General features: G+C 54.8%; 1 protein-coding gene across 2 annotated transcripts; it reads right to left on the reverse strand.

Moving 5' to 3' along the window:
* Window positions 1-70: 70 nt before the first annotated feature.
* PDE4DIP (phosphodiesterase 4D interacting protein) lies at window positions 71-25,534 on the reverse strand. 2 transcript variants are annotated; one of them, XM_082054060.1, is made up of 38 exons: window positions 24,124-25,533; window positions 20,781-20,900; window positions 19,399-19,518; window positions 19,050-19,142; window positions 18,721-18,936; window positions 18,036-18,194; window positions 17,603-17,716; window positions 17,237-17,374; window positions 16,744-16,923; window positions 16,271-16,465; window positions 15,323-15,466; window positions 14,185-14,263; window positions 13,576-13,664; window positions 13,267-13,383; window positions 12,807-12,944; window positions 12,366-12,478; window positions 11,467-11,594; window positions 7,487-7,575; window positions 7,218-7,378; window positions 6,801-7,116; window positions 6,558-6,726; window positions 6,305-6,421; window positions 5,746-6,220; window positions 5,294-5,529; window positions 5,022-5,073; window positions 4,586-4,803; window positions 4,052-4,246; window positions 3,306-3,527; window positions 3,013-3,144; window positions 2,754-2,873; window positions 2,497-2,674; window positions 2,304-2,428; window positions 1,962-2,063; window positions 1,604-1,779; window positions 1,217-1,354; window positions 1,008-1,146; window positions 835-881; window positions 71-584 (listed from the first exon to the last, which is right to left on the reverse strand). In XM_082054060.1, the coding sequence occupies exons 1-38, from the start codon at window positions 25,270-25,272 to the stop codon at window positions 552-554; spliced, it is 6,732 nt and encodes a 2,243-aa protein (XP_081910186.1). In that variant the 5' UTR covers window positions 25,273-25,533; the 3' UTR covers window positions 71-551. The 2 variants fall into 2 exon arrangements, with proteins under 2 accessions (XP_081910186.1, XP_081910187.1); XM_082054061.1 differs by lacking the exon at window positions 1,962-2,063 and having other exon boundaries at window positions 24,124-25,534.
* Window positions 25,535-25,743: the final 209 nt, after the last annotated feature.

Here is a 25,743-nt window from a genome sequence, read left to right on the forward strand (position 1 = left end):
GCTGGTGTCTATGGCACCCTGTGCTGGAGGTGGCTTGGGGACAGGGGATGCGTGGCTGCAGAGACAGGTGTGCCAGAAACACCACAATCCAAAGGAAATGTTTATTGGGAACTCTCCAGCCACTGAGCAGAACATGGCATTTCTTACATCTTCCTCCCGTGCTGGGGCCCTGACATGCCCAAGGAGCCCCTGAAACGCAGCTCCAATACCTCTCTCTATATACATATACATATACATACATCTGCAAGCAGGGACGGGTATACAGCAGGGTTACAAGCGGAACCGAGTCCTGGGGCAAGAGGTGCTCAGTGCAGAGGGCAGAAGCGGGGCAGGCACTGAAACACGGGCCAAGCGAACGCAGGTGAAGGCATACAAACACCACATGAGCCCAGACCCGCTCACTGTGCAGCACTGGGCACTCCAGACCACTGCCCACCCCAGCCCTTAGTAGTAGCAGGGACAGGCTCCGCTCCAACCCTCCGGAATTGCACGGCTCGGCAGCCAGTGGCTGTTCTGCTGCAGGGGGCATCGCTCCCTGCCATGCCTGGGGCTCACACGACAGGCAGAGCCTGCTGCACCTTCACCTGGTGAGAGAGGACACATGGCAGTGATGGGGAGCTGCACCAGGGGCTGCTGTGTCCCAGGGACACAGGCTGGGGACAGCCAAGGAAAATGGGTCCTTGTGTGTGTCTCCCTGCCACACTACATCCAGCTAGCACTTCAGCACCCCCCCTCAGCCACCACTCTGCCATCTGTGCCCATTCCCAGGGCACCAGGGCTCACCAGGGCAGGGGCACTCACCCCATTCTGCCCTGGATGCCAGGGCAAACTCACCTCCAGGTTTGTCCTGGCCTTGCGTAGCACGTTGTGGGTCCTGGTCACTGCAAGGGAGAGAGAGATGGGGGTTGGTGAGGTTTCTGTGCTGTGGGGCCGCCCCAGGCACATGAGGACCAGTCCAGCTTGGCTGTGCCACCCTGCAGCAGGATTATGCCACCCAGGCCACGTACACTGGCTCACAATGAACTGCTCCATGCTGTCCTTCAGCTGGGCTGTGCTGCGCAGCCGCTTGGCCATGCTCTGCAGAGCATCTTCCCTCTCGGAGAGCTGGGCCCGCAGTGCCGCAATCTCACCCTGTAGCACCTGCTCCTGGGACAGGACTGGCATGATAAGCGGCCAGCGAGCATCCAGCCCCACCAGTGCCCAGCCCGGTGCTTACCTTGCCCTGGTGCTGTGCAGGGCTGCCGGGCAGAGGGGTGCTCCAGAACGCAGTGAGGAGGGACGCACACTCCTCCAGGACACGGTGCAGGGTGCTGGCGCTGCCCCAGAGGTGCCCTGCGCCTGTGCACCCCAATGCCTGCAGGAGAGGGGTGCGGGAGCAGGTGCTGCTGGGGCACCCACATCCCACTGCAGCCAGGGACCCACCATGCCCAGTTCAACACAGCAGGGCAGTGCCAGCAACAGCCCCGGGGGTGGGCGCTCCCTGCCACATACCAGCCCTGAAAGGCTCGAGGCTGGTGGTGGGCTCAGGAGCCCCTTTGTGCAGGGTCCACAGAGCAGCGTCCATCCCCCAGCCGCCATCAGCCCTGTCCTGCCCACGCATTACCTCCTTTGCTGGGAGCGGGCAGAGCGCCAGGCGCATCAGACACATCAGCTCACGGGCCAGCACCTTCCCCTCCAGAACATGCTGCTCCAGGGCCCGGTAGGTGTCCAGGCGGCCGATAACATGAGTCCCTGTCGGTCCCTCGCTCTTCCTCACCGGTGAGTCTACCCCACGAGGCTCTGTAGGACAAGCAGGGCTGGGTGAGGACCACTGTCTGCTCCCCATGCAGCCCCTCCCTGTCTCATTGCAGGGGCTTGGCTCTGCCTTGGGCTCTCCATCCCTGCCCAGCAAAGGTGGTGCCATGAGCTTGTCAGAACTCAGCAGTCCTGAGGCACATATGAGGTCAGGCTCTGGTACCCACCATCCATCCGCTGGGCCTCTGATGTGTCAGAGGGCAGTGGGGAGAAGTGGGGAGCTGCCGAGCTCGTGCCAACATCCCGCACCGGAGGAGATGGGAAGCAGCCTGGAACAAGAAGTGTCTAAGCCACTGGGAATGGCCATGGTTCCATGCCTGGCACAGCTGGGGGGCCTTCCCTCCCTGCTGACTGCCTGCAGGGCCACCACGTCCCTCCTGCTGCCACGACAGGGAGGGGTGTTTGGGATCCCAGGGGTTGCAGAGGGGCCAGGCACCATTGGACTGGGAGCTGGGCAGAAGAGCTGGGGTTGGTGGTGGGGTGGGAGGGGCTGGTGGCGGGTCCTGTACCTGCACGGGTCTCAGCAGAGGGACCAGGAAGGCTCTCGTAGACATGCAGCTCTGCACGCAGGGTCTGCAGGAGCACGTGATGCTCCTCACTCTGCTGCTGCAGGAGTGTCACCGTGTGCTGCAGCCTGCAGTGGAGTGAAACATGAGTCTGGGGCCAGCCGTGCCACCCAGCCCTGTGAGCCCCAAGCCTTACCTGTTGTTGTCCTCCTGCAGAGAATGCCGCTTGTCCCGGAGCTGCCGGACGGTCTCTTGGCACTCAGCAAGCTCCTCTGCCAGCCTCTGCTGCTCCCCACACCTCTGACCCAGTTCCGCTTCAGCCTCCCGCGCCCGAGAGCAGGCAGCCAGGAGTGCCTCCTGCACCCGCGCCAGCTCTGGGGACAGAGAGCATTGAGGTGTCACCACCAATGCCCTCTGGGACTCAGAGCTGGGACACTGGTGGCCTAGCCCTACCTTGGGAGAGGTGGTCTCGCTGGAGCCGCAGGGTCCGGTTCTCCTCACGCAGAGCCTGGTTCTCCCTGGTCACCTGCAGCCCTGGCTCCAGCCCCTGGGTGTAGATGTCACTTGGCAATCCTGCAGAGGGGGGACTGGTGCTGAATCTCTCTCCCAACACCCCACCGTGCATGGGGGTGGTGTGTCCTCTCTGTGCAATGGGTGTGCAAACCTGTGCCCCCCCCAAGCCCTGCCCAGCAGCCCACGTGCAATGCCGTACCACTGGCCTTGCCCGTAGAGGCCAGGCGGCGTTCGAGCTGCTCCCGAAGACGGTCGTTGGTGCTGATGGACTCCTCGAGCCGCTGGCGCAGGCCACGGATCTCCACCAAGTGCTCTTCCAGCAGGTCTGCCCCTGCCGCAGCCAGGGAAATGGGGACATGTTGGCTCTACCACCTGCCTCGTACCATCCCCACCGTTCTGCCCCATACTAGAGCCATGACCCACAGCCGAGTCTCCTCCCTGTTCTCCCACACCCAGCCAGGATGCCCCCACGCTCTGCGGCATGGACCTTACCTGTTAGTTTCTGGCTAGAGGGGTACCCCGATGGCAGGGCCCCATAAAGCGGCTGGCCAGGAGCGGGTACATCCCAGACGGTGGGGGTTTCAGTGGCCCCAGGGGGCCCAGCCAAGCTCTGCAGCACGCCATGACAGCAGAGTGATGCTGGAGCTTTGCTGCCCTCTCCAAAGGGACCCAGTGGAGCTGAGGGCTTTGCTGGAGCTGCAGGCAGCGTCGCATCTGCACACACAGGGCAAAGCAGTGAGGAAGAGGGCAACAAGCAAGGAGGAAGAATAAGGGTAACACACCCCCGTCATGTGCTTTTAGCCTCCTTCTCCCTCTGTCCAACAGTGCAGCCCAATGTCCTCCCAAGGTGATCCCACATCACTGACCTCCTGCCCCAGTCAAACCCATTCCCCCTGAAGCGCAGAGGCTCTTGCGGGGCTTGCTGATTACATGGCATGAGTTGGAGGATCTCAGCTCCACTCCTACACAACAACCAACCAAACCAGCCCTAGGACTTGCAAGTGCCCACATCAAGGGCTAGCGCTACCTCAGGCTGTGTCCATCCCACCTGCCAGGTCCTCTCTACATGAGAGCCACATGTTCCCATTGTCCCTCAGCCAGAGTGACAGGACCAAACCTCAAAGCAGTGGTCCTGGGGAGCAGGAGAGGGGCAGGGCAGGACAGGCAGGTCAGAGAGTGCAGGATATCATGAGGCATAGCACACAGAGCATGCAGGACCTAGCCCATGCAACGCTCACTTTCTCCCAGCTGCCTCTGGAGCACCTGCAGCTCCTGCTGCGCCTCGGCCAGGGAGCAGAGCGGGGTCCCGCAGCAGCCCAGGAGTGGGGCGGTGGTGGGAGGGGGTGGCCCGGCAGGCAGGAAGGGGCTGAGCCCAGGGGCCACTGCAGGCAGGGTAACACTAATGGGTTTAGACAAGGAATCAAATTGAAGGCCTAAAGACAGGAGAGAGATGGAGAGAGATGTTAGCATGGCTCTGGCTCAGCCTGGCGGGAATGCCTCCTCTTCAGGGGCCCTAGCACACCCCAAGAAGCTGGGTCACTGTGTCCAGAGGTGCTGCAGGCTAGGTTGTCCCAGCCTTACAAGGCTGTGGCACCACAGCAGAGCTCCCTGAGATGCTGCCCTGCAGTCCCAGGTGCTGTGTGTTCACCCACCCAGGCTGGCGTTGGGGCACAGTGCTCCGGTGGGCACTTACTGCTGCAGGGGCCCACACGCTACAGAGGGGGCTGCATGTCCCCAGCCCACGGTTGTGACCCCCAGGCACGCTGCGGTACCTGCGAGTCGGGCGGGCTCCTGGTGGCACTGGCTGCACTCGCTGGCCGTGTCCCCATCAGAGCAGGGCTCCAGCCCCTCGGACACAAAGGAGGTGCTGGTGGCAGAGCGGGACAACTCAGAAGGTGAGCGGCTGCTGCCTGGGGACTCGCAGCGCTCCTGCAGCTTTGCCTCCAGACTTTTGATCACTTTCTCCTTCTCCTGGAGCTCCCGGCTGAGTCTGTGGAGATGGCCCATCACAGGAGCTGGCAGGACAGAGTGACCCCCATCCCACAGCCCTTCCCTGCTGTGCTGTGCATGTTCTGGCATGACACCCCACATGCTGCATCCCACTCATGCTGTGAGGCTGCCTGGACTCTCACCCTAAAAGCAATGATAGCTCCCAGCTCCCTACTCCCATGCAGAGTAGGTCCCACAAGCCCTCCCTAGAACAGGTACCTCAGTGCCAGGAGTTCATGGCTGGTTTTATCCTCCCGATCTTGTCGATCTCCTGAAAAACCAAGCCAGAGAAGAATCAGTCAGTGTCCCCATGCCACAAGCTCCCCATTACCAGAGAGAGCTGCGGCAGCAGACCCTGCTTTGGAGTAGGGAGCCCACAAAGCATGAAGTGTCCAAATAGCCCCAGCCTTTCACGGCACCCATCAAAGTATCCCCTCCCAGCCTGCTATGCCCCACAATGCCCAGCCCCAGTGCTCCTCAAAGGTACTTACTAGTGCCCAGCTTGTCACTGAGCCTCTCAGCCAGCTGCCTGCCCTGGGCCAGCTGCTCCCGAAAGCCCTGGCCCAGGTAGTAGTCGATGTCAGTGCCGCGGAGAAGCTCCTCGAAGGACCGCAGAGCATCGTGCAGATGCTGGGCCAGGCTGCGGCTCACCCCACGGCCCTCCCGCAGTGTCTGCCGCAGGTGTGACAGCTCCCGAGCCTGCGCTTGGATCAGCGAGTCGTACTTCCTAAAAGGGGGATTGGTGAGTGGAGGATCAACAGGGCCACCAGACCCCTGCCAGAGAGCGTGGCAGGGATGGGGTACCATGGGCAATCTGTCTGCTGTGTAAATGGTCCAGGAACCTAGGTGCAGGTAAAGCATTCAAAAAGAAGTTACCACCTTAGGCAACCCCTGGAGAGTCCCCCCATAGCCTCCCATCTGGCCCTGATCTCCACAGTCATACCCTGGCCAGGTAGCAGATTGCAGCTCCTTGGGCAAAACCCCTCTGGGCTTGGTTGTGGGCAGCTGCGCCTCGAGGAGAGCAACGCGGTGCACCAGGTGCTGCAGGTCGCGGTGTGCCCGCAGGGCAGGTGGGCAGAGGGTGCTGTGACCATCCGACTGCCAGCCCTCGTCCTCATCAGTGAGGCTGTAAGCTGGGGACACCAGGGCTGTGGGACCTGGCATGGACCGCTCGGCACCTGAGGTGTAGCCACTGGTGACGGAGACAGAGCGGGCGCGGCGCTGCAGGCTCTGGATCACCTTGTTGGCATTGAGCAGCTGCACCTTCAGGTCCTGGATGTGCTGGTGTAAGACCCCTACATCTGCCGAGGCCACGGCTTTCTGAGCAGCCTTGCCTACCCCGGGCATTCCTGGCTGGCACGGGGACGCCATCTCCTCACCCAGACTGGGCTCGCTGAATACATCTGGCTCCTCGCACTCTGCAGAGGGAACAGGGCACAGTGTCACTTCTCCACGCTGAGTGGGCAAGGCACGGGGTCCCCTGGAGCCCCAGCTCTCCTTACCGGGGCTGGTGGTCTCATCCCGGTCAGCCTCTGTCTCGCTTCGCCCACATGTCTCATAGCCCAGGTCCTGGAAGTCCACCTGCACTTGCTTGCTGAGCTGCTGGGTGTGGGGTTCACCTGCCGGACAGCCCTGTCAGCCCAGGGTCCCCCTCCAGGCAGGATTCTCCCCCACTACCCCACATACAGCACTGTGCACAGGGCATGCCAGGCTCAGAACAGCCCTCCCCCCATCCCACTGCGGGTTTTAACTCACGAAGCAGGACGTGGTACTTCTCCAGCTGCTCAGCTTGTGCCCGCACTGTAGCCTCCGAGGCGGCAAGTTTGTCCTGCAGCTCCTGGCACTGCCTTTGGCCCTGTGCCACCTGAGAGCGCAGCTCTGTGCCCAGCCCCGGCCAGCCCCTGCCAGGGACTGTGCCCTCCGCCTGCCAGAGGGGACACAAGCTGTGAGCTCCCCGCCTCCACCCCCATCCCATTCCCCTGTGCCCAGAGCACTTACATGGCTCCCGTCCTCTCCAGCCAGGGCACCAGGGAAGGGTCTCTTGGGCACATCATCTTGGGATTGCACCTCCAGCGCTGGGCGTTTGGTGGGCACAGCTCGCCTCTCTGCTGAAATCCCCTGGCCATCCCCACTGCCACCAGCCGGGTGGTCCCCAAGGCTGCTACGGCTCTTCCGCTGCAGCCTGCGGGGCTCAGGAACTGGGGAGCTGCCCAGCCCAGCCTCCTCCTGCTCCCCGCTCTCCAGCAGTGATGTAGCTTCACCCATCCGCTCCTTGAGCTCCGCATTCTCCAGGCACAGGCTCAGCATCACCTTCCTGGGGGCACAAGGCACTGTGATGGGCAGGCAACGGCTGGGATGAGGGGTATCCCCTCAAGCCACTGCTGCCCGCCAGCGCCAGTGTCCCAGAACTCTTGCCTGATGTGGGAGACAGAGGAGAAGCCGGCTTCCTCCAGCTGTGCCTTCAGCTCCCGCAGCTCCTCTTCTGCCCGCAGCTCCCGCTCTGGCATGGAGGGTGCCATGCTACCTATGGGGTCCCTTTCAGTGCCTCCAGCTTCCTTAGAGACCCACTGGCTTCTCTAGATGGACAAAGGCAGAGGATGATGGGGACGTTTCCAAAGGCTGGGCAGAGGCACAGTGCCCAATTCCACCACCCTTGTTCCAAGTGCCATGCTGCCCCGACTCACATGGCAGGTCGCTGCATTGTGGGCTGTCTCCTCAGTGCTGCCAGTGAAGATAGTGCTGGCATCATCAGCATTTGTCCCCGTGGCCTGACCTAGGGGACAGCATAGCACAATGAAGAGCTCAGAGCAGTGGCAATGGTGGCACTACCTCTATTTTCTCTTCCCAGGAGATGCTTGCTCTTGCCTGTGCCTGATGTGGGGGTAGTCCCAGCAGGACTAAGGTCTCCCTGCTGTCCCTGTAACCTGACATCCTCTCTGTGTGCTGAAGCACCCTGTGCTGGTCCTGCACCAAGGGAGGGGACAGTCCCAGCTGCCCACAGCCCCAGGGATGGCACCCCAGCAATGGTACCCACATCTTGGGCAGGGAGCCTCACTGGCACTGCCTGACCTGGCAGGGGTGCACCCCAAATGATGGCTGCCCAGACAGGGGCAACTCAGGGAGGACACCAACAGCCACCCTGCCCACGCCACCCAAACCCTGCTTCCATGCATGGCACTGGGCTCTTTGCAAGCACCACACTGGCCTTGCTGAGCTGCAGCAGGGCTGAGGGATGCTTGTGTCCCCTACCACAGTACACAGGGCCCAGGGCCCACCCTGCCCCACAGATCTGACCTGGGGATGTGCTTTTCTACTTGCACACAGCTCTGCTCCTGCCCCTTGGTGCACAGTCTGGGGAAAGGGCTTGCACTCCTTGTCTGGGCAGCCTCCCTCCCACCCAGCTACAGGGCCCTGCCTTCCCTGATAGGCTCAGTCTGCCTGTGCTGGGATATGGGTGTACCCCCAGCCCCACTTCTCCCCAGGGAGAGCGGAGCTTGGACATGGCCCAGAACCAGCCCCTGGGGCTGTGCAGGGCCAGGTTTGGCAGCTGTCTGTGTCCCACAGGAGATGCAGCTGCTTTTCCTGCAGCAAAACCCAGCACCCTAGAGCTCCCAGGCAAGGCTGAACACAGAGCGGGGAAATGTAGAGAAATCCTGGCAGGGGAAGAGAGGCCAAACGTTGCTGATGAAGGAGAAACCAGCAGGGAAGCATACAGCTCCTGGGAGGGAGACTGGAGGGACCAGCCAGGAGCACACCTCACAGCAGGGCACGTGGTTACACAGCACACTGTACACGTGGAGGGTGGCACACTCAGAAGATCCACTTGTGACAAGCAACAGCCAGGAGACTGCAAAAATCAGGGGCATGTCACTGCCAAGCGTGGGCAGCCATCTCCCTGTGTGGTAGGGCCTGTTCACCAAAGCCACTGTACCTCAGGGAGCAAGGACAGGCGTCATGAAGAAGTGCTGTTCTGGGACCAAAATGCTTAAAGACAGCTGGAAGTGGCAGCAGCACCCCCAGGAAGAAGCAGCTTCCATAGGTGGCATTCAGCATAGCCAAAGCACAGCCCTGTGAGACCCCAGGGACACAACCTGCCAGGTGACAAATGACCTAGGGCTACAGCTCAGTGCCTGTATGGCCCCGAAGGGTGAGGGGATGCAGGCCCTTGGTATGGATTTTGCTGGGGACTCACAAGCTGGGTCACTGTGGCTGAAACACCAGGGCAAGGTGACTCCCAGCCAGCACAGCTGCTCTGGGGACATGGGAGAACCACCACACGTGCCAGAACACAGCACCCCCCTTCTTCACCATCGCCCACAGCTCCACACAGGTCCCAGTGCAGAAAAAGGGAGCACAAATCTCAAAGTAAAACAAAACACAGGGAAGAAGAGGAAGCTGGTGCTGAGGGGGTGCAGAAGAGTGCACATAGGGCAGACTGTGCCCAGGCTGCTCTTCATCAAGTGCTTGAACCCTCCATCGCAGCTGGACAACACCAGGGTGCAAATTCAAAGGGACAGGGGCTTGCTCAGCTCTCTGTTACCAGCAAAGGAGACAAGGGATGCAATCCCAGCATTATTTTTCACAGACTCTTCTGTCTTTCACACCTAGCCTGAAGGCAAAGAGAATTAGTTGCATGGCTTGAAAATTGCATGTGGCCTCCAGGCACAGGACACCTGGGTGAATTGGCTGCGCTAGAAGTCTTCACACTGCTGGGAAGAAGGGAAGGGAAGCAAAGTCTCCAGAGAAATTAAGAAAGGAAGGAGAGACATCCACAGAGAGCTATGAGACAGCACAAAGCATGGCACAGTTTGTGAGAGGGTGCTCTGAGGTATGGGATGCTCAGGCTGGTCCTCCTGCACGGCAGAGGAGCACACAGCTCAGAGTATCAGGGATGAAAGGAGACCCTAAAGAACAGAGCAGAGAGGCTGGGACACCTCAGCCTCCAATAACATTCCCCTCTGGGACACTTCACAGAAGTGATGTGAACAGGGCCAGGGACAGATCTGCAGCAAAACACACACACCAGAAGAGATGGGAGCTGCTGGAGCACCAGCTAAGACTTCCTTCATGCCACACCAATGAGCCCGTGCTGGGTACTGGGCTCCATAGTACCTGAGGGATGAGGGAGCTAGCTGGTCATCAGAGCCAGGATGGAGGAGGGAAGGTAGAAAGATAAGCACAGGGATACAAAGGCTCCTACACAGTGAGCGGCAGAAAGAGAAAGAAAAGATGGTGCTACATAGAGAAGTTAAAAGAAAGGAATGAGATTAAACACAAGAAAGGAAAAGTTAACTGTGTACCAGAGCTGTTCAGCAGCCACCAGCTGGGTCCCTTCAGGCCACATGAGAACTGCAGAACTCAGCATGTGGCTCAGTGCAGAACCCAAGGAGCAGCACTGACCTGCTGTGTGCGAAGCGAGAGCTGTGCTGCCTCTGTCCCCGCCTGAGGCGGGGAAGAGAAGACCTCAGCATGGGTGCAAGGCATGGGATAGCTGGTGCCATATGAAGCAGTCACAAGATGTGCAGCAGAGTAGTCGCAGGTCCAGGTGGCGCAGCCCATGGAGGTGGATGGAGCTCTTCTGCTCCACCTGCTCCTAGTTCAGCTTCCCAGCAAGCAGAATAATATTTGCTCGTTCCACTTTGGGAAGTGATCGGGTATGAGACAGCTGATCCATACCCTGCTGCACATGGGAAGCACTGGTCATCAGAAAGCTGTTGCTATTGCTTTTCAGCTCTCATGTCAGCCCCAACACTCCCCAAGGAGGTGAAAGATGCCCTAGAAAAGGTATGCAGTGGGGGCAAGTGAAACTGTCCCCAGAGCAGAAATAGGGCACTGCCCATTGGTCAAGGGGCATGTGGAGCCTGTAAGCGAGATGTGCACATACAAGGGAGCAGATCCCAACCCTGGGAGCAGGAACAGGTCTCAGTCACTCCACATTATCTGTCAAAAAAGAGGAGGAAGCTCTCCCTTGAAGGCAATCGCAAGCCAGGCTGAGAGAACTTAAAATTAGGAAGGAAAAAAAAAAAAAGTCAGTAAAAATAATTTTTTAAGCATGAATTCAATTACTAGTTCTACACTCGGACTTGTGTAAGAGCCCCAGGCAAGTGCCACCAGGTCTTGCAGCCCTTCTGAAGTTCTCTGGCTCTGGAACCCACTTTTCCATACACCCCTTCTCCTTTTGGGCCAGCCACCATCAACCCAAAAGGGGGATGTCACTGGGTAAGAAAAACAGTAAGGGAATGCAAAAACTCACACTCATGCACTTGGGAGATGATGGAGAACATTTGGTGTTTCCTTCAGAGAAAGGGAATCTTTATTTGGCCCATGGGGGTGGGAGAAGGGAGATGGAGGGAAATCAACTAAAATGGAATGATTCGAATGTGCAAATACATCAGTGGCCACCAGGGTGGGTCAGACAGGAACATAACACAAAAGACACAGGTGGATTGCACTGGTCGCCGTTTCCGAAGCAGCACAAAAAGAAAACAAACAAAAAAAAGCCCCGCACCAGTTCTATTGTACCATTACCAAGTACCGAAGCAACCCTCCCAGAGTCAGTGAGACAGGTGCGCTCAGTTAGTGAACCGTTTCCGTGGCAGGCAGGCGAGCACCAGTGCTCAGAAGGCATGCTGGGGTAGGACTCTCACACGCTCCTGTTCCCCACCTCCTATGGTGCCCTGAGTCTCCAGCCTGCTCAAACGCTCCAAGCTTCTTCCAAGAGCTTCTTCCAGCTGTCCCCGGAGCTCCTGGACCCCTTCCAACTCCACCTGCAGAGTGTGGTCTCTCGCAGCGCTAAGCAAATGTGCCACACAAGAGGGAAAAGGGTTAGACAGGCTGCAGCAAGCACACACTAATTGGCTCCTCCATCCAGGACTGCCAATTTACTCCAGGGACACACTCCCTGAACGCTCCCCAGGCAGCTCAGCCACCTCCTGCCTCACCTCTAAACCTCCCTAAGAGCACAGCCACCCCCAAAAAAGGCTCCAGCCCATGGTAAGGGACTCCTAGTCACAGCTGTTCTTCAGCACTTACCCAGGCACTCCACTTATGTGTTCTCTTGCTATCAGGTAGCTCAAATATCCCAGAGGCTGCAGCCCCATGAAGGGCAGGGGATTAGTGCAAAGGACAAAGAACGTAGGCCACTCTGCGCTGCTGCGGGACAACTGCCTGGATAAGCACCTAGATTGATCTTTATCAACCCAACTGTGAATTTGGCAGCAGCCTCTGAAAGGTGGCCGAGTGTGGGTGGGAAACTGAGCCAGGAAGGGATAACCCAGGGAACAGAGATGGCAACCCCAGTGACCAAACAAGAGGTGGCAACGTGGGGAGTTCACATAGCATTTACAACTGGCCACTACAGCCTCTTCAAGGGAAGAAGGCAGCCTAAAACCTGGACTCCCAAACCCACATTTTTGTCTGATTCTTTGCCTAGACTCCCTGTTTCCCACTGAGGACTCTCAAACTTGCAGAACAATCAGTGCTTCAGGGATTGATCCACCAGGCCACCCATGCTTGCCCCAGCAGCAGAGCAGGGCAGCATGGAGGCAAGGCAGTGTCGTTTACCTGTCTGGGTGCGTGTGAAACTTTACTAGGCTGCCATAGAGCTGCCTCTCTGCCTGGAGAGCCTCATTTAACCGATTCCTTTCAGCCACCAGCCCTTCCAGCATCAGTAACAACTGGTTGGAGAGAAAAGACAAGATGCAACACTTAGACAGAAATCAAAGGAGGCATGTGGCTGCCCCAGAGAAACAGGGGCTTCCCCTTTCTTTCTTGTGTCCAAGTGATCAAGTTGATCAGCATCACCCCTCGACTCCCAAAAAGACTCTGCCCTTGAGGCAAGTGCTAAAGGGAACCAATCCTCTCCTCTGTGTTCCCTTTAGCACTTGCAGCCAGATTCCAAGAACAAGCACATCTCAGCACACCCAAAGGCCAAAAACAAAGCCTCATAACCAAACACCAGTGGAAATATAAACACATCCAAGCTTGCCCCACACAGCACACTACCTGCTGCCTTCTGTTTCCAGTAGCCTCTTGTCCTCGTGACTCTGCTATGGCCACTTTCTCCCGAAGCATCAGCACTTCTTGTGTCAGCCTTTCCATGGCTGGAATTTCTTCAGGATCCACCAGCTGCATCTGCAGATCCTGAAAACCAAGAGCAGGAAGGTTCAGTAACAAGGACAGTTGGACCTTTGTAATCCTCTTTGGAATGCAACTGCCAAAAGTTTCCAGTGTTTGGAAAGACCCAAGTCTCCTAAGAAATGCCAAAGCACCCAGAGTGTATTAAGCACAGACAACAGCCTGGGTGTGAGACCTTCTGGCCAAAGTTACACAGAGGGCTGCAGGCAAATCAGCAGCAATACCATCCATGGACAACCAGCCGCATTACTCTGAGAATGTGGGGAAAGAAGAGACTTCTCTGCTGCCTTCCCAAGTGGAACTGACCCAACAGAGGGCATTATCTCACCTTGATGAGGTCCTCTTTGATCTGGATGGTCCTGGTCAAGGACTCAATATCTGAGGCCTGAACCTGCAGCTCTTCCTCCTGTGTGGCCACGACAGACTGGAGAGCAGTGAGCTCCCTCTAGGGAGGGAACAGAAGTGGAACAGAAGTTCATGAAAGATTTCAAAAAGCCAAAACCCCACTGCAAGCTGCTGCTTCATTTCTCTCACTGGAGGTACTGTCACAATAAGGGGGTCCAAAACCTCCAGTGAGGGACAGCCAATGGTCTCCTGTAAGCAAGGGAGATTGGCACAGGCTCCATCACAAGCTTACCCTGCTTTCCCTTTCCTTCTTTGCCATGAGTTCCAGCTCCTCTTTGGCATTAACAAGATCCTTCTCCAGGTCTGCTGCTGACATTGTAACTGCAAAGACAGCTTGGTTACTGCAGGGTTACAATGTGTCAGCTCTGACGCCAGGGTAAGACAGAACCCCTCTTTACCAACATAAATCCACGATGCTTGTGCTGCTCTCCATCATGCTGCCTCTTAGTAAACAGCCTTGTTCCCTGCTTAATCCTTGAACAGCAGCCCAAAGCAACGGCAAAACCCCAGGCCTGCTGTCCCACCCCAGCAAAGTTCAGGTGTGCTGGCCCAAAGGCAAAACCCAAACCAGATGCACTTGTCTCAACCATAAAGTCAAAAGTCCTCCACTGGACAGCATCAGCTCTTCAGTGGAAGCACCTCACCTCAAAGATGACACCAGCCTTTCTCTTTCCCACACTCCCATCCCTGAACCACCATGCAAACGGGAGGCACAGCTTTATTTCTAAATACTTGCTCAAAGCTCTTTACCCTCTCATAGTTCCATGTAACCATGTTTCCTCCACAGCAAAAAACCCTGGTCATGTTTGGGGACATTGAAAGAAGCTGTCACCACACTCACCTCCCTCTGTCCTGCAGCTGCTGTCCCCCTGGGGGGATCCGGCAATGGCTGTAGCTCCACAATCCCTCTGCAGTATTTCCTGAAAACACAAAAGCCTCCAGTTTGGCACCTTTATGGGGAACGTAGCTCTCATAGCTTCCCCAGAGTTCTAGGATTGCAGCAAAGCTGCTGGATGCTTTGTTGATGCCTCTGAAATGTGAGAAATCAATTAAGGGGATCTAGCTGGGCAGTGGGGACAAGTGAATGGCACCCAACCTAGAAACTGTATGTGTGGGCAACAGGGCTCTGGCCTTGTTTAATTTGGCACTAGGAGATCGCTGGCAGTGAGTTTCTTCATAGTAAGGATTAAACAGGTTTCACTTAACTGCAGCAAACCCAGCTTTCAACTGAGACTCTACTATGACCTACATCTTCACTAAAAGATGTAGCTCAGAGGGACAGTGTGGGAAGTAAAGCACAGAACCTGGACCATATACATGTCCCTGGAAGTCTCTAGAGTTCACTATGATCCTGTGAATAGAAACAAGCAACTTGTTTACAGCTGCTTAAAAACGTTCAAATGTCAGCTCACCAACAAACCACCAACAGCTGCTCAAGTAGGAGCACGGCATATGTGGCCTTGGAGTTGTGTTCAGCCTCAAAGGGGTTTTTAGCAAAGCTGCTTTAAAAATATCAACTCCAATTGTGGAAGAGACAGCAAACAGCCAGCAGGCTCTGCCAAGCATTAGTGGGACCTAAAATTAGCCCCTCTTGTCTCTTCTAGAATGTGACAATGTCAGGGAGGGGATTACAATACAGCAAGGCAGCCCAGCCCAAGGAAGGACTGGGTCAATGCTGGGAGGTCAGAGGGTGGATTTCTTTCATACTCTCACGTGCCCTAAAGGACTCAAATACTGCCTGATCAAAATGAAACGAGACACTGAGTGACAAAAGCTGGTGGAATCAAGATCAGAACATCCAGGCAGCATTTCTGCTCCTCAATTTCTTCTCTTCCACCTATAGAAGTCTCTTCCCTAATCCCACTTTCATTTCTATCATTCTCTGTGGTGCTCCCCTCTCTCCCATTTCCTCCTGTCACCATCAGTTCTCTCTGGAGCCCCAAGGCCACAGGCAGAGAAACGCAATGCATGATTCTTACTTGTATGGGCTGTTTGTCTTGCTTTAACAGCCTGGCACCAGCTGACTGGGTTCCAACAGGCTCCTTTCCCAACACATGCTGGCGCATGAGTTGTAACTCGCAGCTCCTTTCAGCCAGAGCGTGTGCCATCTTCTCAGCAGCTGCCTGATTGAGTAGAAAAAATAAGGAACATCGGAGCTGTGATCTGTGATAGGATCCCTGTCCCTCACCTTCCTTAGAGACTAAAGGAAACCACCTCAGTATTTATCTGACACTCAAGACCAGAAATTATCTGCAAATGAGCCTGGGAGCTACTGCTCCCAGCCACTCACAGAAAGCTCCCAGAGAGCTGCAGCAAGGCTCAGCCTCTGCCTACAGAGGAAGAAGCTCTGTAGCTTCTCACACCCCATTCAGGAAGGGAGAAGAGCAGATGACAAAGAGGAGACAGTGCTTGGCCTTTTAGTCCCCCTTTTATGAAAGGCAACTCAATGCAAAGTATCTTGGGTAACACTGAACTGCACCCTGTGTGCAAGAGTGGGAACTGTGGCTCTTTACGTGGCATTTACATGCCCAGAACCATGCACTAGTTTGACTAACATGTAAGTTAAGAGGCAACAGGCAGAGCTTCCTCGGGTTTCTACATTAGACAAGAATCAGCTCAGAGTCTCCCTTTTTGGTCTGGTAACACTTACATGAAGCAGCAACTGTCCCATGGTCCCTCTGCTGCCCCAAGCCCAGGCACTCAAATATCTAGGGAGATCTGCAGCTCCCTCCACATCACATACACAAACCCTGCCCAGATCACTTAATGGCAGAGACCTGACACTTGATCACTGCTATAAGAGCTGCTTATTCATAACTGCTCCCATGTGATGGGCCAAGACCAACCTAGGACCAGTTTCTATTTGCTTAACACAAGGCAGAGCCACCCACTCTGGCCTCCCCACTGTGGCACTGTACACAACTCACTCGGCAATGCTGCTCCTTCGTGCTCATGGCCTGCAGCAGCTCCCGGATTTCAGCATCATGCTCCATGGTCTGACTGTTCCTGTCACTGAGGAGATCCTGCAGCATCTTCTCCTTGTGCTGGAGACGCAAGCACAGCTCCTCAGCTATCTCGCTCTGCCCTGGGCCCAGCTTGCACAGCAGGGTTGCTGTAAGCTCCTGAAGAAGGCAAAGGAAGGGAGAGATGGAGAGACATTGCTACCATCAAATTGCAAGCTGCTCAAGGACAAAGAGCTCTTCAGCCTGGGTGTAGCCAAGAGAATGGTGTCTCAGCAAACACAAGCATTTCCAGGTACCGAAAGCCACCAGCTCCCAAAGCACTGGGCACAGGTTCAAGTGCCCTCCTCAGAGACAGGGAGCCAGCAGGCTCTGGTTTGGGACCACCCTCTCTGCACAGAAACCAGCTGAAGGCTCAGGAAGCCAAGCTAACACCTTACCTCCACCTCCTTGTTCCTGTCATGCAGGCAGGTCTGCAGCTGCTGGATGATCCCCTCCTGCTCCTTCTGCCTGCTACAGGATTTGGCCTCCATCTCCTCCTTGAGCCAGTGGAGGTTTTGGCAGGTTGCCAAGACCTGCTCTAGTTCCAGGGTTTTGGCTTTCAAGAGGCTCTCCAGGCTCTGGGGACCACAAAAGAAGCAGCTCAACCAAGGACAAAGGTTTTATCCTGACTTAAGCAAAACTGGAAACACCAGTCCCTCCTGATAGTGGGGTCACATAGATTCACCCCATCCTCTCCAGACACCAAACTCACCTCTACACCCAGCCTAGAAACTCGAGTGACCCAGGAACCTGCCCCTCACACAGGGCCAGAGGAAGGCCAGCACCCTGCAGCTGCTCTGTCCAGCAACAACCAGAGCATTCACAGGGAGGTTTGTCTAGCACCACACCACAGTCAGGCTGGACTACGCATGCCCAGGTACAAGCACTCACATGAATGGTGGCCTCGTTGCTGGACAGGACGTTGCGCAGTCTCTCCAGGTCACTTCCATGCTCTCTCAATGAGAGATGGAGATGTTGCAGCTCTTGTTCCTTCTTCTCCAGGGCACAAAACTTCTCATCCACTGCTCGCTACGGTTAGAGAGGGTGATCACTCAGAATGGGGTAGTAGGGCTCTGCAGCCCACCACTCGCTGTGTGAGGCACCTGAGCTCTCCCTTTCAGAGGACTCCTCTGGAAGGCTGAGCCATGAAGAGCATGTAGAAGACACGGTCACTCCCAGGGCCTCACTGCTGATGGTAGCCCAAAGGCCAAGCCTCAGGGAAAACTGAGACATCACCAACAGACTGTGCTCGCTCACCTCCAGAGCAGCATCCCTGTCACTGATTCGCTGCTGCAGTTTCTCCAACATGACATTGATGGCTGCAGGGCTCTTGTCCAAGCTTTGCTGGCATTGCAGAAGCTCCCTCGATTCCTAGAGGTCACACACATATGCCCCTAGTACAACTGTCATCCCAGAAACCCCCCCCTAGAAAGAGCACAGGAGAATGAGGGCTAACTACCTCCACCCTATACTTGCTCTTACCCCCACATTAAAGGGTGATAGAGTCCCACCATTGCTGAGGGCTGAGGTACTTTGAGTATTCTTTCTCATCTTGGGAGCCCAGAAGCATCTCTTCCCTTGTTTGAAGGGCAAGCATGAATTCTACAGACTGACTTTTGCAACACCAGACACCAAAGGAGGAGCAGTGGTCCTGGCTAGTTATGCTCACTTGAATCTTTCCACATCTCACCTGCAGAAGCTGTTCCTTGCGAGACAGATTCTGACTCAAACGCTGAAGTCTCTGCTCCTGGGCCTGCAGCTCCCGGCATTTCTCCCACTCCGCAGCCTGGAGCTGCTGAGCCTTGTCCTGCAGCTCTGCCTGCAGCTGCTGTACCACAGCACGCAGCTCCTGTGAGGGAAAAGCACATACCTTGGCAGTCAGTCCTCAACAGACCTATAAACAGCAGGCCAACCTGAAGAAGCCAAGAGCAACAAGGGCTGTGGGAACAGCCAAAAACATTCTGCAATACTACAGCTTTTGCATCTCAAAACACACTTCCACAGTGACAAAGTTTGAATTTATTTCATTTCCCAGGGCATCCATCCCTCTAAAGCCCTTGCTCTGGCCACAGGTAGAGCTTTACAGTCAATTACAGCCAACCTGTGCAGCAGTGGGCATTAACTTAGTAACACCACAAAAAGAGACGGGACATTTGCACCAGCCAAAAACATACAAATGACAACATACCCACTATCAAGTGTCTTTGCTGATTCTAAATCCTCAGATAAGCTAAGGAGGCTGTAGAATTCTCCCTGCAACATGTGTTAGCCAAGTGTGCCCAGACTGGTGTAGGCAGAAATGATGAAAGAGAGCAGAGTACTGACTACATTGGTCATGCAAACCCAGAGACTTCCAGGCTAAGTGTTTGTCATACCTGGTTGTGTTTCCAGGTTGCCTCTTTCTGCTGCTCTTCCTCACGCACCATGGTCTCTAAGAGCTGGGTTGTTCTCCTGGCTTCATCCAGCTGATGCTCTTTCTGGCGCTGAGCCCTTTTCAGCTTCTGCACCTCCAGTTTGGTGCAGAAAAGTGCATTCTGAAGATCCAGCAGTGACATTTGCTGCTCCTGGGATGAGAGTGGGCTCTCTGACATCTGACAAGAGTGAGAAGCAGAGAAATTCAAAGATTCATGTCATGAGAGGGATTTAAAAATCAGGATCCCTGCAAAACGAAACCCAATGTATTTGAGGCTTTCCAGGGACATACCTGCAGCTGTCCCAGGTGGCTCCTGTGTAACATGTCCTGCAGCTTGGCAATTGTCTCATTCTGCCCTTCGATGATATGGTACAGCTCTTCTGTCTGCAAGTCAAAGGACACCAAGCCCAGTCACTGGCAAACCAAGCACAAACCTGTCCATCCCAAGCCTCCAGCCTGGATTATGACACATGTCAGCATCACACGAAAGTAAGAGCTTCAGAAGAAATAATTTAATAAGATGCAGGATGGCTAGCAATGGCTAAAGCATTCCTTTTCATGCTTTCTTCAGTCACCATCTACAGGGCTAGCCCACTTTCCTCTTTTGGTGAACACTACCCTGTCCACCCAAAACTATTACCTTACTCTCTTTGCTCTTCAGGGCTTCATTCAGACTCTGGATTGTACGATCTTGCCCCTGCAATTTTTCTTGACCAGATTTTAATTCAAAATTCAATTCATTCAGCTTTTCCTGTAACAACTGAAGACAGAAATATGTTGGTTTTTTAATCCTGCCTAATGCTTTACATAAACACCCTCAGGATTCCTTCCACTCCTTACTCAAGTCCACACAGCCCAGGTGTTCACCACATCAAGATAAAGGTGCCTTCCTCTAGAGTCTATAAATGCTGTTTGAGCTGGGTGGAGACTGGTGAGTAAACATAAAACCTTCAGTCCCGTCACAGGACTGTTTCAGTGCTGCTGGTTTCTGCAGTGCAGCCCCCATATGCAGGGCAGAGGTTCCAGACTCTGATTCACATATCATATGCCTCCCACACACTCCAGGAGAGCCTTGCTCAGACTGCCCAGCAGCCTTCCCAGTTTCTATCATTTGTTTCTGTTCCCTTAAGAGGAAAGGGACTGCTTCAGCCCCAAAACCTACCAAGAGATCTGAAAAAAAAAAATCAACATGGAGAAGCTACACATTCTAAACACTGTCCCCTTTGCTTCTGAGGTCCTCCAGAGCATTGCAGCTTCCAGCCCCTTCTCTCACTGTCTCCTTTTGACCACCCAGACACTCTTGCAGCAACTGCCAGTCTGGGTAATTTACGTTTGATCAGATTAGTGGCTTATTTAGCCTCAAGTTCTGGCTTCACCACAAAAGAGTCTACCTAATGCCAGCATGTCAACAGCACAGCTGCAAAGCAAAGGGTTTACAACCTGAGAAATTTTTGCCCAAGACTTTTTTGCCCTTAAGAGGACTGTTTAAACACTTCCAGCTGCATTTACTGGGCCTTGGGCCTTTTTATTTCCCTGTCAAACTTCGTGGCCCAGGCAGTTACAACAGCTTACAGCTGTCCCCAGATTTAAACAAAGATGCCACCCCAATGTTTTTTCCTATTTAATCCCCTTGTTTTCCCAGTGGGTATAATCTACCTTAGAGTTCAAGACCATAACTAACAACATCATGTGTTAAATTTGATCTGCTCAAGACAACTCAGCTGCATGTTTCTTTCTTATGAAAGCCTTTAAATCAAACTGAAAACAGGACCCCTCTTCGCTGATCTCCCTTACTGCTCGCAAAAAAGAAGGCAGCTGCCTCAAAAGGCAGGTACTCTTTTCTCCTGCACCAGGTTCAGCCATGCAAATCCAAATGACAACAGCCCTGAGAATCGTGTCAGCTACACACCCTTGCTGGAACAGAGGTGCAGACACCTGCCTCTGGCAGGGCTTAGAGGCACCCTCTGATTCTAACTCCATCAGACTTGCTAGGCACTGAATTTGCTGTTCACAAAGAAATACCTTGTTGTCAGCTTCAAATTGCTGGATTTTGCCCTGCAGCTCTGCAGCACACAGATCGGACATGTGGTCCCCTGCTGCAGGGCCACCTGGAGCTGGTTGCTGATGTTCATCCTGCAAATTCTGAAAAGGAAAACAAAAAAAGGACATAAATGGCTCAACTCTTGCACTGGCTTTTTCTATTCAGCTGTCAGCCCTCAGAGACCTTCCAGCATGGCCTTAAACATGCCCCACTGAGCTTCTCTGTCTTAATCAAGCCCACAACCTTCAACCCTTCCCACCAGCTACCCCCCTGCCATGACCTAGTAGTCACCCCCAACTCTGAACCCCTCCACTTGTGATTCCCTGGGCTTTCCTTCACAGCTCCCCACACTCCAGTGCCCACACCGTGTGTGATTCCCTGCAGCTCCTCCACAAGCCATAGCAAATTCAGTGCCGAGATTTTTTTTAATGACACATACCCATTTATTGAGGATGCAACCAGCCTACTTTCTGACATGCTGCCTGCCAGACCCTGCTGGCTGAGCACACACTAATCCCTTGTCATCCCTTCTTGCTCTTGTGCTATCTCCTGCCTAGCGAGTTAACTCCTGAGAGCACCATTCAAACCACACACTCACCCCAGCCCACACAGTACCCGTTATTCCTGAACATCATCAGCAATACGAGAGCGATTGTACCAATGTCTGCCTTCAGTGAGAGCCCTGGCAAGTGCAGGGCGGCAGGGCAGAGGCTGCGAGAACATCCCAGAGCTTTTCAGAGCATGCATGGGGCACCAGCTCCAAGCAGCACCACGCACGGAGAACAACAGCCGACTGATTAGCCCTGTCAGACCGAATCCTCACCCTCAGCAGCCACAGAAATGCTGTTTCTGAGAAAGACACGCAGGGAAGCTCCCCCAGGCCTCTTGCATATAGCAGCTTCCCTAAAGAAGCTTCCCTTTAGCCTGATGTTTTGTTAGGATTTTAGTGAAAAATTAAACAGTCACAGCAAGTAATTCCAAATTTGCCCAGCCAGAAGGCTTTGTATCGGACAGGGAGAGCTGCTGGAATATGTCACACAGCAGCTATTTTGAAATAAGGCTGGTGAAAAGAAAATAGAGGAAAAAAAAAATGAAAACACACCTTTCCTCACAATTTGCACATTTTAAAGAAAAATAAGCAGAAAGCCTGCTAAAAGCAGAGAGGGGAAAAGGCAGAGCCAGCTCCAGAGTCCAAAGTCCCCAAGCCCAGGCTGCCTCCCTCATGCTTCACCGCAGCCATGTCAGGAGCACAGCTCCCCGGCGGTTTCTAGCACATCAGCGTTCTGCCGACAACCGCTCCTCGGCGCAGCCCCAGCAATGTCAGCACACGCTAACCTAGGCAGAACACTTCTTTAAAAAAAAATAGTAACAATCACAGCATTATCTAAGCACGCCAAGCTCACATCTGCCCAGAACAGGGGGGTAAAAGACCGACTGCCAGTCGGGCAGCACTTCTCTTGCTGCCAGCGCGGCACCACAGGCAGCTGCAGGTTTGACAAAGGCTGGGTTTGGTGGCACTTTCCTGGGGCTGTGGTGATGAAGGGGAAGAATAGTTGGTTCAAGAGAACACCCAAGAAGACAGCGCCTACAATATCACATGCCCTGACAGCAGATCTCTCGGTCATTGTAGCTTACAGCAGTAAATTTAAAGGACTGCAGTTTTCCAAAAGCAATCGGGGAACTGTGATCCTATATATCCCTTTTATTCTACTAGTAAGGCGTTTATGCACATGAATCTGCAGACAGCAGTACCTCACTTTTAGAAAGAGTGTTGCTCGTAAAAAGAGAAAAATAATTTATACAATAATCATTTACTTTACCACCTGCAACCAACTACTCATTTTTGCTGTTAAAGCCACCCAAAGGATTAAACGCTTTCCCCCTTCTGCCAGACCCTGCACCAGAGACCACAAGTGTTGCTGCCACAGCCAAGAAACAAGCAGAAAAAAAAAATCCTGCAGGATGAATTTCTGGCAGGGACAGTCAGATGGCAGAGGCTGAGGATGAAGAAACTCCTCTAAAGCAGCTCCAAGAGGAGGATGGCAACATGTGACACAAAGCCAAGCCGTAAACGTGCCACATTGATTGTGCCACATTCTGTTAAGAGAAAGCCTATTTTTAGGTCATAAATATATCCCTAGCAGTGAAAAGTAGTAGCAAGCAACACAGGCTACAGGAGCAGCAACGCCCTGCTTCACATCTCCAGCTGCCGGCTGCCAGTGCAAAGCCTTTGTGTGCCAGATAAAAATCAGTTTTTTCCACAGCCCTCCCTAGCATCAGCTCCTGAGCAGGCTTTTAGGGGTAAAACACACAGCGTCGGGAAACACCCGAGCAGATGGACAGTAAGCAGAGTTGACTAAATGGGAAGGGAAATTCAGCACAGCCATAGTTGCAATAGGAATAAACAAGCATTTTTTCTAATCCCCCGGGCTACCGAGAGCATTAGACGACACTGAGGCTGCTAATGGGAATGCAATTAGGCTGACATGGATATTGCTGAATTGAAGCTGACTGAAGCCATCTATTCATCAAGGAAAGCAGTAAAGGAGTTACAAGTTCAGCTTTTTGACTGCATACTAATGAAGATTTCATTAAAGCCAGCAAAACAGAGGCAACTGGGAGGTACCCAAGGACTACCATCAAGGTAGAGAGCAGCATCATACAGTCCTGTGAAAGCAGGAGCTTTCATCGCCTCTCAGCAACACCTGCCATTAATTGATGAATCTTTTCAAAGGATCAGAAAATAAACCAATTATCTACAATACCAACCCTAAAGTCACCCTCTGGCACAAATCCACCTGCAAGGAAAACACCTTTTCTTCAGGGCACATGCCACATATACCTGGGCAGATCTGCAGGTTGAGCAGGTTGGAGGCCTGATCTGCAGAAGCCAGGTGTCCCAATTACTCAGGCACAAAGAAAACACATTTACTGGAAAACACATGCCCAGAAGCTTAAAAACATTCCCTTTGGTTGTGAGTAAAAGTCACACTGACTTGTAAAAGATAAAGCTGAAGTGACAGTGGTGTTTTCTCAGCAGAAAAATTACAAAGCATGCAAAGAGCTTACACCCATCTTGCAGGCTGCACTGATGGGCAGAGCTGCAGGAGGGGCGTGAGGTTCATTTCCCAGAACACAAGGAGGAAACAGAGGACAGAATGACAGAGGTAGCACACCTAAAAAGGATCGAGCTGCCTATTCTTAGCCCCGGGGTTCAGTGACACGTGGCTATCTGTATTATCTCAGCAGAGAAGAATCCCTAGTGTGCCCAGCGTCAGGCTGCCGGGATGCTGCTCAATCGAACAGCGGCACAATGACCTCTACCTGTACCCGCAGCGGCATATAATCCTCACAGAGGTCATCCCACAGCTCCTGCAGTTCAGAAATCTCCAAGGAAAGACCCAGAGGAGCTCTGGAAAAGGATTTTCTGTCTGTGTTCAGGAAGGCAGAGCCAGCACATGCTATGCCAGCAGAAGTGTTGCCATCTGCCAAGTCATGGCCAAGCTTGGGAGGGGGCAGGCTGGACTTCACCAGAATGGGCAGCTTGCTGCCACGGGGGCTCTGGAGGGGCTTGTAGTCCAGAGCCTTGATCAAGCTGAGGGCCAGCTCCAGCCTGTTCCCACTCAACGAGGAGTTGGGGGTCATGTGGTCATCTGAGAAATCATCAAATTTTCCATTCCCTTTCACCCCCTTATCTGCATCTTCATCCTTCTGCTGTGACGAGCTCGCCTCCACAGTCGTGTCCAGGGACTCAACGGAGGAAGCTGGCGTGCCTTCCTCCATGCTCTCCCCATCCACAGGCCCTCTGGCGCTGGCAGACTCCACCACGTCACACACAGATGACTCCTCGTTGCCCATGCTGGCCGACCACCGGCTGGACAGCCCGCAGGAGATGCTCCTGGCCACCTTCCGCGGAACTTTGCAAATTGCTTCGTAGTCGGCATCGGCCACCCGCAGCGCGGCACAGCCCCGGCAGCGCCGCGGACGGTTACTTGCTCCCTCTGAAGTGTGGCAGCTGTGCAGCTCCAAGCCGTGCTCATCTTGGTCCATCCAGTACTCATATCCAGAATAAGCAAAGTCCTCCTGAAGGAGGGCAGCGTACCGTACGTCAGGCAGGTTAGAAAGGTCCACAGCCCCATCCCCAGCTCTGTCATCCGCGCCGGAGTCTTCGTTGTTCCTGCGGTACATGCTTGCGATGCAGAACTTGAGGCGGTCCTTCTCCAGCAGCAGTTTCTGCAGGCGCTCGATGGAGAGGGCTTCGATGCGCGCGATGACGGTGTCGAACCTGTAGATGCGGTCCAGCATGAAGGCACACTTGCTGCACACGAACTCGGACCTGCCGTCCCGGCACAGCTCCCTGCCCAGGACGTGGGAGAGCAGCACCTGGAGGTTCAGCTTGGCTGCCGTGTGGAAGATCCATCGCCGCTGGTTGCCGCACAGCTCCCGGGCGCAGATCCGGCACGTCTCCTTCATCCTCCCGCCCAGAGCCCAAACCTGCTGCCGGGGGCCCCTGAGACCTTCCTGAGGCCCCCGCCGGTCCCTCAGCACATCTGGGGCACAGCTCCCTCAGGCCCTGTGCCCACCGGCACTCCTCACCCCAGCAATCCGCTCCCTTAGGAGGGTGACACGCTGGGACTCCCGGTGCTACGGGAACATCCCACCCTACGGCATCTCCTTCACAGCCACGCCAGGGCTGCCCCCCTCTCTGTCCTCACAGCTCCCCCCACATCCCCGAGGCTGCCCCGTCTCTCCTCGCTGCCCCCCTCACCCGGGGCTGCCCCTAAGCCCGGGCCGCCCCTGCGCCTCCCCGCGCCGAGGATGCTCCTGCCACGGCGGCGCCCGGCGTCTGGCTCGGATGTCAAGATGGCGGAGGGCACGGGTCCCACGCGTGCGCGGCGGCCGCCTCGCCTGCCGGGATTTGTAGTCGCCACGCCCGGAAGCCGC

This window comes from Streptopelia decaocto (assembly GCF_964273445.1).
Source record: "Streptopelia decaocto genome assembly, chromosome: 5".
Classification (NCBI taxonomy): domain Eukaryota; kingdom Metazoa; phylum Chordata; class Aves; order Columbiformes; family Columbidae; genus Streptopelia; species Streptopelia decaocto.

What these genes read in the sequence shown, in the direction of transcription:
- PDE4DIP (XM_082054060.1), bottom strand. Translation starts at nt 25,272, where the DNA reads ATGAAGGAGACGTGCCGGATCTGCGCCCGGGAGCTGTGCGGCAACCAG. An exon ending in ACAATGCAGCGACCTGCCAT is followed by an intron (nt 7,379 to 7,486) that starts GTGAGTCGGGGC and finishes TTGTCCATCTAG; the next exon opens with AGAAGCCAGTGGGTCTCTAA. An exon ending in CAGTGACAAGCTGGGCACTA is followed by an intron (nt 5,074 to 5,293) that starts GTAAGTACCTTT and finishes TTGGTTTTTCAG; the next exon opens with GAGATCGACAAGATCGGGAG.